The sequence below is a fragment of the Lampris incognitus genome, chromosome 17, assembly GCF_029633865.1.
Source record: "Lampris incognitus isolate fLamInc1 chromosome 17, fLamInc1.hap2, whole genome shotgun sequence".
Taxonomy (NCBI): Eukaryota; Metazoa; Chordata; class Actinopteri; order Lampriformes; family Lampridae; genus Lampris; species Lampris incognitus.
Window position 1 is genome coordinate 6,475,804 of NC_079227.1, and position 12,062 is coordinate 6,487,865.

Consider the following 12,062-nt stretch of genomic DNA (forward strand, 5'->3'; position numbering starts at 1 on the left):
TGTCGCTTTGGATTTTGTACTCTGGTGCACAAGATTTACTCCTTTTTTTCTCTTATTTTATTGTTGCTGTTGCTCTGAATTCAAACGGTAACTGACTATTGATAAGTAGGGGTGGTAATGGCCACCGGCCCCCTCAATTTTTTGTTTACTTTCCTTGACCTTGGATTAAGTGGCCTTCTCTTCTCTTTTGTTTGTTGGTGTGTTTTTTTTACATGTATGTTCTATGCTCCATAAGAAAAAGTAAATAAAGAAACTGTTTAAAAGACATAAAACAAAAGAAAGAGGGGGAAATAAAAGAAGAAAATTAAATACATAAATGAAAGGGAGGGGAGTTCTAGGGGCTCTCTGCCAGTTCAAGATCTTCTATCAAGTCGGGGAGTCCCACAGCGTTCTTCTCCTCCATTAACCTCAGTGATGAGAAATAGTGACGCAGTTCCCTATGAAATGCGCAGAAGTTTGGCTGTGTTTTCAGGTATCTGTTCTTATGTAAAAAGAACTTTCCAAGAATAGTAATTGTGTTAATTGCCAAATCAGGTGTTTCATCTTTCACAGGCATACCAAAAATCACCTCTTTTTTTAGTTCAGAGAAATTGTCAAATTTAGGAAACAACCAGTAATGCAGCTCTTCCCAAAGGGCACCAGCATAAACATACTGGATTAAATAACACGTCGCTGACCATAAAGACACCTGCTGATGGGAGGTATGGTTATTACCGACAGGCCAACGTGGTGGAGGAGGCCTATTTAAGGAGTCACTGAGAGGTAAAGGTGCACAAATGGAGAGAATTGGATGAGGGTGGGAAAGTTGTTTCCTTTTTTTATAATTTAGATTAGATAGGAGAACTTAGTCACAATGTAACACGACGGTTGGTGACGATAATGCTCCGCCCGATTGCAAATTGCCGCTAAAAAAGAAGAGGAAGAAGAAGACGGAAAAAGAAGCGAAGAAGAAAAAGAAACAAGAAGTAGAAGAAAAAACGGGAAGAAGAAAAAAAGAAACCTAAGAAGAAGACGACGAAGGAGAAAACACGAAGATGAAAAAACAAGAAGAAAAAGAAACCCAAGAAGAAGACGACGAAGGAGAAAACAAGAAGAAGAAAAAACAAGAAGAAGAAGAAGAAGAAAAAGAAACACACGAAGAAGACGACGAAGGCGAAAACAAGAAAAAGAAACCCAGGAAGAAGACGACGAAGGGAAACGCAAGAAGAAGAAAAACCAAGAAGAAGAACAAGGAGAACGTTAGTACCGCTTCCAGTCACGGTGACACAGCGTCTGTCCACAGCCGGCAGATGCTAATCTGTTAGCTTAGTTAGCCGTCGCCGATAGATTTAGCCACCCGCCGCCTTTAACTTGTCCGCTGTTGGACTTTTTGTCGTTGTTGAGGTTGATTTGTGGACCTAATCTAGGCTTGCTGAGTTGGTGTTAGCTCGCCGGCTTGCGGTTGTGAATTCGTTGCCATAGGGTTGCTGTCTGAATAATGGACCAGAACGTCTCGGCTCATCCTGTCAGGCTCTATGTTTACGACCTGTCCAGGGGTATGGCCCGGCAGCTCAGCCCTCTCATGCTAGGTGAGTCCCCTTCATTACCTGCAACCGTATGGTGATGTACGGTGTGGCAAATATCCAACCAAATCTGGTCAGAAATAATGCTCCCTCGAATATTTCAGACTTCATTATTTTTGGGGAAACCTGGGCAGCAGATTCTCGTCATTTAGAAAACGAGGCTGTGGATCACGTTATGATACAATAAAACTGAAAGAAGATCAATCATAATATTGAATTGTTGCCCAGCCCTCCTACCAATACGCTACTATACTATTCTAACATGCTTTACTAATACTATTATATCACACTGTTATACAATAGATTTGTCAACCTGATATTATTTAACATGTAATATATATTTATTCCATACAAAATGAAGAAGCGGTCAGTTTATGTTGTCAGGTGTTTATTGTCATTTAGCAACCTCACTGTCTTTTGCTTTACCAACACACCACTGCTGTCCTGAGTTAACTATCGAATCTCTGAAGTTACACCATCCTGCTTTGCTGTAAACTCATCCTTGTCAAATTGCGATTCAGCAACAGGACGAGATCATTCTGTCCCGATGAAATACTTGATAGAGACTGATCTTACTGAATCACGTTGCTTTATATATTGTTGATGTATATATTCGAGTGTGCAGTAAAGCATAATCTTACTTCTTGGTTCTGTTAACGCACAGGGAAGCAGCTGGACGGAGTGTGGTGAGTACAACTACTTGGTTAAACTTCGTATATTCTACGCATTTAATTTCAGCTAAAACTCCCCTTTTGACACATTTATAACCATCCTGATTATGTTGAAAATGTGGTTGTTGTTTTCTTTTAATAGGCACACTGCCATTGTGGTCCACGGAGAGGAGTTCTTCTATGGGGGAGTGGGTATTTCCAATTGCCCACCTGTAAGAATCAGCCTTATCTTCCTTTTGACACATTTGACATGTAGATTCTCATAGCCCACCACTTTATATACAGACTAATATTATATGCAGACTAACAGTAGCTATTTATAAAACATTTACAGTGTGATGAACCAGAAAGTTAGTTTAAAGACTGCAAGATAGATGGTTTTTCAACCTTTGATTGTGTGTGTTTATGCATTTTTGTGTGTCTTTCTGTTTTTGCATGTAATTCAGGGTGGGACCCAGCTAGGGGAGCCCAACTCCATAGTGGACCTGGGCTTCACAGAGGTGACAGAGGAGATCTTCATGGAGTACCTGTCTTCGCTCGGAGAGTCCAGCTACAGGTATCAGAATCAGAATCAACTTGGCCAAGTGTGCCTATGCACATGAGGAATTTTGACTCCAGTACACAGCAGCTTCTAGCACTTGCAGACATCAATCACACACACACAAAAAAACACATAAAAAATAGAAAAAATAAACTCCACAACCCATCATGCCCATATACAATGCTATATACCCCCATTATATTACTCTATGTTATCTTATGTACCAGAAGTATACACTATGTTCACCTACCTCACAACTACATACTATATTATAACCTATGTTACAACCACAACAACAACAACAACAACAGTAATAATTGTAACCAGTATATAAGTTTAATATGTATTTACAATTGTACATTTATATTGCACAAACATCTGTTTTAAAGAGGTAGTGCACATTGTAGATATGTAGGTGAGACATCCTGTAGGTAGGTAGGACACGTGAAAAAATTTAGTTAGCTACTAGCCACGTTGTGTATTACTGCTGGTAGTGTGATTCCTTTCTTCATGAAAGCAGTGTTACATACGAGTCCACCCCTCTGTCCCCCGTACCCCCCTCTGCCTCTGGCCCTCTTTGTTATCTTACTGTCAATATCTGCTCTGTCACTCACTATCTGGTCTTCTCCCAATTTGCCCGTTTCCACCCTGTCTGTTATTTACCGCGAGTCTCTCTCTCTCCCTCTTTCTCTCTCGCTTTCTCTCTCTCCCCTCAGCTGTATGCCAACATGTCTGTTGGAGTTTAATTTGCTCATGATTTTCCTTGCTTTCCAATAAGGGAAGCTGTACCCGTGTTTGAGGATGGGCGTTTGATTTTGGGCTGCGAGAGTGGATAAAAGTGGGGAGGGGTGTTTTATTTTAAAAGGTTTGCGCTGTCTTTATTTGCTGTTTTAACCTGCTGTATTTAAGAACACAGAAGTCAAAAGTCTTTTACCCTCTCTCTCTCTCTCTCTCTCTCTCTCTCTCTCTCTCTCTCTCTCTCTCTCTCTCTCGTCCCCTCATGCTGTAGAGGGGACAGGTATCACTTATTTGAGCACAACTGCAACACGTTCAGTAACGAGGTGGCCCAATTCCTCACGGGCAACAAGATTCCGTCTTACATCACAGACCTGCCGTCTGAAGTACTGTCCACGTGAGTCACTTCATTTCGGTGACCTTTATTGACACATACTTCCATTGCCAAACATCTGTCTCCATTTGTCACTGTTTGTCTCGCTGGCTCAATATCTTGACAATTAGTTTTTAATCTCTTTTGACCTTTGACCTATTATGTGTAATTCTGTGTTCTCCTGTTTGCTGTGCCTTCCCTTGCAGGCCATTCGGCCAGGCCCTGCGCCCATTCTTGGACTCCATCACCATATCGCCTCCCGGAGGCAACAGCTTCACTAACCGAGACAGGCCAGATTCTGCACAGTAATATAGTCAAAACATATAAAAGTCTGTTAATCTAAGAGGTGGGGTTCAGGTGGCCAAATAATCACCAGCCGGCCAAATGAATATCCTTTTTTTTTTTTTTTTTCATTCCTTCTTTTCCTGTGGCTGTAACTTTTGCATCATATCCAATGTATTACCACTTTGACTGGTGAATAACTGCTATTTGGAGGTCTTTTTGTATCCTGAAGATCTAGTTTTCATTTAAACATTGAAAGTGGCCAGTGAGGTGTACCAGCATCATTGGCTGTGATGGAGCTCACATCTGCGGCTTTGGCTTTGTGTTTGTGTTCACAACGTCCAGCAAAAGGATCAGCGATAATCTCTGGTTGTCCGTCTGATCATCTTCTGTGATCCTGAAAGATAAAACTAATCCTTTACTGGCACCAGTTTTCCCGAGACTTTGTGAATGCAAACCCTTTGTCCGCTGATGAAGCGCTCCATTGCGTCAGCCATTTAAAGAGGTCCAATGAGCGGCCTTGTCCAGAAATAAAGGATAAATCTTTGGTTGTCATGCAGGGTCGGACATAAGAGGATGACAGCTGCATGCTGACATTTTTTTTAGCTTCTAAGGGTAAAAAAACAACAACTGTTGATTCTATACTCATGTGAAATATTTCTCACTGTGCAACTGTCGGATGCTTTGTCCGGTTTTGCACTCGACGTTGATCCGTCCTCGATTTTTCTGGTCCTTGACTGTATGCTTACCTGACTTCTAACCTTACCAGTATGATACCAGCAAAGCCTGAGTGATCTTACCATACCCCGGCCTTAACGTGATCTTACCAGACTCGAGACATGTCTTTCACACTTTCCTTCATCACATGTGCAATGTGACCGGAGTAATGTCATCATATGTGTAACCGTGGGGCAGCTATTGGAGCCACGTGCTTGTGAGGACCATGGCCAGGTGTTTTGCCATGGTTTCCCTTTTAACCTTCTTTTAGCCTGTGTATACCTTCACGGTAACTTGGTGAGACTATCCCAAGATTCATACTGGAACTTGTTGATTTCTTGGAACACCTCCCAGGAATGCTGTTTTTTCCTATCGGGAACATTATTTATTAGAACTAGTCATGACCTGACTGCTCATGACGCAAAGACCTCCAGCGATAAGCCCCCATGTATGTATATTTTAACTTAATGTTCATAGCTCATGTAATTATTTATCAGATAACGTGGACCTTCAGTGATAATTTATACCTGTAGGTCATTTCCTCGCTCTTAAACTGAGGGTAATATGAATGTAAACCCTTTTTTAAAAAAAATTCTGGGCAGCAGACACGGAGCCGTTTGGCCCGTTGCTCGACAGGAGTGGTGCAGAGGGCAGTATGCTGTGGGATACCTACTAACTAGGGTTTAATGTAGTATTCTGCTCTTCTTTTCTTTCTGTTTTTGTTTTCTTGAGACCATTAACCTCAGCCCTGCCGCCTTTCCGCCCGGCATCACCGAGTCCCTGTGGATCTTGGCTCATCGGTTTTAATCGGAGGGGGGAAGTGATGCGTGAAATCCATCAGGAAATGCAGCCTAAGAAGTGAAAGTCTCAGAGATGCACGTTGGCCGATTTATTACAAAGCGTCGATAAATAAGTGCCGCCTGTTCGATGCCCACGTTTTAACAAGCTGAACAAAAACAAAGGTGGGATTCGGGTGAAATCCGTTAAATGGCATCCGGACATGAGCGCCATGCGTGCCAATGCTAGGTATAAGGAAAGGCCTCCTGTTCATTGTTTTGTTTTATTTTTGTGTGATTTTTTTTTTTTCTTCTTCTTTCTACACGGTCAGTACTGTGACTCGCCGACACTCCAGGGAAAGACTAGAAGTAGATGAAAGTACGAAGGACGCAAAGAGTTTTATCTAAAAGACGTGCGGTAACAGCCCGGGTACGTGTGTGTATGGGAAAACACGGTGTCACCAAACCGTGACCGGCGTGAAGGTGTCGGGACTTTATCAAACGTCTGTGTCCCGTCTCGGCACGCACTCAGGAACCTCTTACGACCACGGCGATGTGTTGTTGTTGTTGTTTTTTTAAACGATGGTGAACCACTTTCTAGAAACTTGTCTTGACGGAGGACTTGTGCTGCTTTTTTCAGTCCGCAACGACTTGGATCTGGGGAATAGCCGAGAAAACACGGAATATAGCTGACAGGTGCTTGGTGGGTCAGTCGTGCGGTGGAGCCGGGCATAGGAAATGATGTCTGTAGAACGTGACCTAACCACACATCCACCTTCACCACATTTTGTTTTGTGGCCATCAGTTCCTCCTCTAGGAAAAGATCTTTCATGGCAGCATTCTCTTTATTTATTACAGTTTTAGGACAAACCATTTCCCCCTCTTCATTGTGATTCTTAAATGTTTGTATTGTTGCTGCAATTGTAAGATAACAGGAAAGTATATTTCACGTTTGTTATTTTGATCCAGCTCCTATATTAAAATATGCTTTGTTATTACTAAACGATTTCCAGTGTTGACATTGGTTTTTCTACAAGAACGGCTTATTCACGTGTCACCTTTTCAGCCCCATAGCTGAAAACATGAGCAGTGATGAGGAATAATGCAGGGTCTTCCTATGTAGTGTCGTAATTCTCTTGAATCCTGTTAACCTGACTATTTCTAAAAAAGAAAAACCAAAAACCACGGAGGAACATTGCGGGGATGACCTGGCTCTTTTCGTTATTTCAGTGGTAAACTGATCTGGGTGTGAGACGGCGCTTCAGGTTAATGTAATTACAACCCCAATCCGCAGGGTGGTGCTACACGCCCAGTTTAAAGCGACGAACCCATCTTCAGTGCTAACAGCCCGTGCGCTCTTGTGCATAACTGTAGTCCACTGACTTCCGGTTTCTACTGCAGCGGTCATACCAGTTTCCTGTTTGTTGGCGCGTGCTATTGACTGGCACGTTTTTCGTGATGCCTGCGAGATTTACCATGGATAAATGTCTACCACACGCACACAACTGTCGACAAAACTTCCCCTGCGCCTACCAGCAAACGGGTGAAAAGTTTCAAGTTGTACATATCAAGTTACGTGCACAATTATGAGGATGAGGATCCTCATCCATACCGTTTGCTGGTAGATGCAGGTGAAAGTCTGTCACCAATTCTGTGCGTGTTGTTGACACGTATCCATGGTAAATCTGGAAGGCGTCATGAAAAATATGCCATCGTCAATGGCACGCGCCAACAAACAGGAAACTGGTATGACCGCTGCAGTAGAAACCGGAAGTCAGTGGACTACAGTTATGCACAGAGCCGGTTCATTGTGTTGCGGAGCGTCAAACTTCATTAGCCGGTGTTGTTTCAACGTGACGGACAGTAGAAGTCCAGTTTATAACACGGATGTCTGGTACAAATCGCAGCTGGGAAATGAGAACGAAACACACTGTTGAGATGCCATTGAGCATGGCACTAATGGAACTTCCCACCTGCCTGTGCTGGGATCTACTCATATATTTTAGTAATGTGTGTGTGTATGGTGTTAGTGTAGATAGCGGGACCGAAAACTAAAGCATTTATGATCCTAATTCTTTTCGGAGGTGGTAGGTATTGTCTCACAGAGTAAGGGAAAAATCCCAGAAAATTAAAATTATGCATAATTATCCATAAATATGCATTTTTCTAAAAATGGCTAAAAACCACTTTTCTCGGCATTTCAGATGATTCTGAGCATTTTTGATTTTTTCACCTAAAATATTTTTCTGGGACCCCCCCCCCCCCCCCTTGACCTGGAAAATGTGACCCTCTCCCCCTTTAATGTTATTGTGTATGCAATGTCATGTATGTGAAATATGCTTGGTGACCATCGTCTGCTACTTGCCATTTAGCCCCTTTCCACCCCCCACTTGAAGTGGGGTACCGCTACATTGTAGCGGGGTTCTTCCAGTACTTTTACACTCCTACTGAAGTCAAGTTAAACGTGTGGAGTTGGTAGTTTCCGGTGCATGCACACTTTTCTTCTCTGCCTGAATAAAGAGTAAAGGAATTACCTTGAAATGTCGACTAGTGCCCAGGATGTGAGCCTGCTGTTTATTATGGGGGACGTCAAGACTGAATACACAACATATCCCACCTCTGAAATGGTTCTGCCTCTGATCATTCTGTCTTTAGCTCCATTTCCCCTTAGCTACAGGACAACAAAAAAAAAAAATATGTAAAAATGTTGACAAAAAACCATATTGACCAACCACACTATTATGTAGGTGCACTCCGTTCAGTGGAACAAACAATTCCCTATAATATGTGAACAGTTAAACGTGTACTACCTTTACAGCTTGTTGGTACCAGTCAAATCCAGCCCAAAACTTGTACAACAGTTCTGTAATGCTTCATGCTCCATGTTCAGAAGCATCAGTTGCTAAACAGTCCTCGTTCAAGAACAATTCTGCTTATCCTAAATGAGTGGTTTAGTCATAAGAGGAGCCGTTACGTTATCTCCTGAAACATGTATCACATTTCTAAAAGGTAAGCCACACCTCTCTGCTGCTAATGACAGAATCCTCTTCTGCAGACGTTTTGTCTAAAGATAAGACAACGCCCTGCAACGGTTACTGGGATCGGGTCTTTTTACTGGTGCAGAGAAGCCGTGGCGTTTGTCACTCAAAGGGAAACCACGGGGGTCTGTTTTTGGAAGAATCACCCAAGATTTCGACTGTACACAAAACTTTGGCTTAGTAGTGTAACCGGTTATTTTCTTGCCCGGTGCGGGATTCGATACGAGGTGTACTGCGCCACAAGGCGACGTCACTAACCGCTCGGCTAAAGGGTCAGACCCGTTAGCTAAGTGCTAACGTGTCTTATTAGTAGTTTACAGTCGTTACCCTCCCCGGAAGCGCGCCCTCGCGCTTTGTTCTTCCCGCGCTCCGAAGAGACTTCTGAGGATCTGCACACTTCCGGATCCCGCCGCTGCCATCAATGTGACAGGTTATTTTCTTGCCCGGTGCGGGATTCGATACGGGTGTACTGCACCACAAGGCGACGTCGCTAACCGCTCGGCTAAAGGGTCCAGACCCGTTAGCTAGGGGCTAACGTGTCTTATTAGTAGTTTACACTTCCGTAGAGGGTGACGACTGTAAACTACTCACCTATCGCCATAGCAACCAAATCCACCCTGCCTGAGAGAGTTTGAGAAATTGCGTCAGTTCCGTTGTAGCTGTAGCCTGTCTAGCCACAACCGGCTGCAGACTACCGCATGCCTCCTCCGATAGATGTGGAGTCGCCAGCCGCTTCTTTTCACCTGACAGTGAGGAGTTTCGCCAGGGGGCGTCGTGCATGGGAGGATCACGCTATTCCCCGCCAGTCCCCCCCCCCCCCCCCACGAACAGGCGCCCCGACCGACTAGAGGAGGCGACCAGAAGCCAATTTGAGTTTGGAAAATATGGAGAGAAGTTGAAAAAAATGACTGGAGGAAGCGACTGGAAGGAATATAACAAGCAAAGGTAGCTGTGGTGTGTTAGCTTACAACAGGCGCTATCGTAGGAGTCCCTCACAGTACCAAGCCATCTATGCTGGACTGGTGTTAACAGCTTTAGCAGCTCTTGGCTGTTGAACAGTAGTAGCGACAAATCCATTTAATACGACTCAATACTCTGTTATCTCTCAACCAACAAGTTAGCTACCCGCGCCAACAAGTTAGCTACCCGCTCCAGCAAGTTAGCTACCTGCTGCAACAAGTTAGCTAACGGCTCCAACAAGTTAGCTCCAACAAGTTAGCTAACCGCTGCAACAAGTTAGCTAATTGCTCCAACAAGTTAGCTAGCTGCTCGAACAAGTTAGCTACCCGCTCCAGCAAGTTAGCTCACTGCTCCAACAAGTTAGCCCCAACAAGTTAGCTAACCGCTGCAACAAGTTACCTAACTGCTCCAATAAGTTAGCTAACTGCTCCAACAAGTTAGCTAACCGCTGCAACAAGTTAGCTAACTGCTCCAACAAGTTACCTAACTGCTCCAACAAGTTACCTAACTGCTCCAACAAGTTAGCCAACTGCTGCAACAAGTTAGCTAATTGCGCCAACAAGTTAGCTAGCTGCTCGAACAAGTTAGCTACCCGCTCCAGCAAGTTAGCTCACTGCTCCAACAAGTTAGCTAACTGCTCCAACAAGTTAGCTAACCGCTGCAACAAGTTAGCTAATTGCTCCAACAAGTTAGCTAACTGCTCCAACAAGTTGGCTCCCACAAGTTAGCTAACCGCTGCAAAAAGTTGGCTAGCCGCTGCAACGTTAGCTAACCGCTACAACAAGTTAGCTAACCCGCTCCAACAAGTTAGTTAACCCGCTCCAACAAGTTAACTCATTGGAGCGGTCCCAAGCAGGTGTGACCACCCTCAAAGTCAGTATATTCTCTAAATAAACAGATTTTTAAAATATTGGATAAAAAAACCAAGAGAATTTCACCACTGCCATATGCCGAAAAATACAACTTTCTTAATTTTGATAATTTTTTCGTTTTAGTCAGATGTTCAAGATTATTCATAGACTCGCACCCCCTCCCCCCGAGAGCATGCCTGGCCTCTCCCGACAGTGACAGGACTGTAAGGGTCAGGACCAGAGCATCTTCAAGGGGAGATTGGGTACCACAGTTTAGGAAGACTACTTTTGGTCAATCAGCATTTTCAGTAAAAGTGGTGGGAAAGTGGACTTCCCTTCCCCTTAATGTCAGAGTCAGCCAGCTTTGCGGTGTTTAAAAAGCATCTTAAGCTTTGGTTAAAATCAGCACAAACCGTGTAGTCACAAATAAATGTCCTTGCTTTAATATTTTGCACATACTTTAGATTTCACTCAGGGGTTTTGTTTTACTTTTTATTCAGAGTAGTTACTATATTTTTCTTCGTCAGGAGCAGCCTAGGGTCCTGGCTGCAACCAGCCCAGGTGCAACCTGACCGTAGACGGTGTGTCATTTGTATTTCCTGCCATTGAATAGGCCAGACTTATTTTTATAGCCGTTGTCATAGTTTAGGTCAGATTGTTATTTATTGATGTTTCAGGTCAGTTTACTATTTATATTTATTGTTGCTGAATAGATGAAACCCATATTCATTATGTTGTTGTCATATAGGCCAGATTGCCATTTATAGCCACTGTTTTAAATAGATCAGATTGTACTTATAACTTTTGAGACTGGTTTTCTGATGTTTTGTCATGTTTTTATTTTGTCTTGATTGTTCTTTGTGTGCCTGTCCAATAGTTTTCTTATGTATCGTTATGTTTTTACTTCTGTATTAATTGTTGTTTTTTTGCCTGTCCAGGGGCTGCAGATGCAGATTAGCTGCCGGCTAACTCTGGTGCAATTGTAAAATTGTGCGTTGTCCCTGTCAAATAAACAATAAACTAAACTAACCTGCTCTAACAAGTTAGCTAGCCACTGCAACAAGTTAGCTTACCGCGCCCTCAAATGCCCAATGACTGAAAAGACAAAAAGAAACTTGATTTATCCAGATAATTTGCTGATAAGAAAATGGAGCCTTGTTTCATCAAACAGGCTGGACAGAAGTTGGACGTCCTCTCGTGGTATAGTTGTGGTAGAACACTGAACCTAGTTGATGGCCTGAATCTGGATTATGTTCCTGTTTCTTGCTAACCGCTAACAGGTCAGACCCCCACATGAAGGCACCGCCCCGAATAACTTGTCTTCCACAATCCCTTCTGGAAAAGCTGTTCAGAAGGCCGCTTCAGAGTCTAGAATACTTTTCCAGGTCTAAACTGGCAAACATGATTGAAGTAACTTAAGTCCAGGAGATGCGTTGAGTTTGGACAAAGACGGCCGCTGGGAAAAATAGAGAAGTGGCGGATTGATGTGTGGTAGATTTTAGCCAGATTCAGCCGTTTTAAATCGGGGAGATTGTAGAGGAAGACCTTTCAATGAG

The 12,062-nt window shown here is 43.3% G+C and overlaps 1 protein-coding gene across 2 annotated transcripts; it reads left to right on the plus strand.

Moving 5' to 3' along the window:
* Positions 1–906: 906 nt before the first annotated feature.
* Positions 907–6,657, plus strand: desi1b (desumoylating isopeptidase 1b). Of its 2 annotated transcripts, none has more exons than XM_056297191.1 (6): positions 907–1,568; positions 2,227–2,248; positions 2,376–2,445; positions 2,680–2,789; positions 3,784–3,906; positions 4,089–6,657. In XM_056297191.1, the coding sequence occupies exons 1-6, from the start codon at positions 1,478–1,480 to the stop codon at positions 4,189–4,191; spliced, it is 519 nt and encodes a 172-aa protein (XP_056153166.1). In that variant the 5' UTR covers positions 907–1,477; the 3' UTR covers positions 4,192–6,657. The 2 variants fall into 2 exon arrangements, with proteins under 2 accessions (XP_056153166.1, XP_056153167.1); XM_056297192.1 differs by having other exon boundaries at positions 2,376–2,421.
* Positions 6,658–12,062: the final 5,405 nt, after the last annotated feature.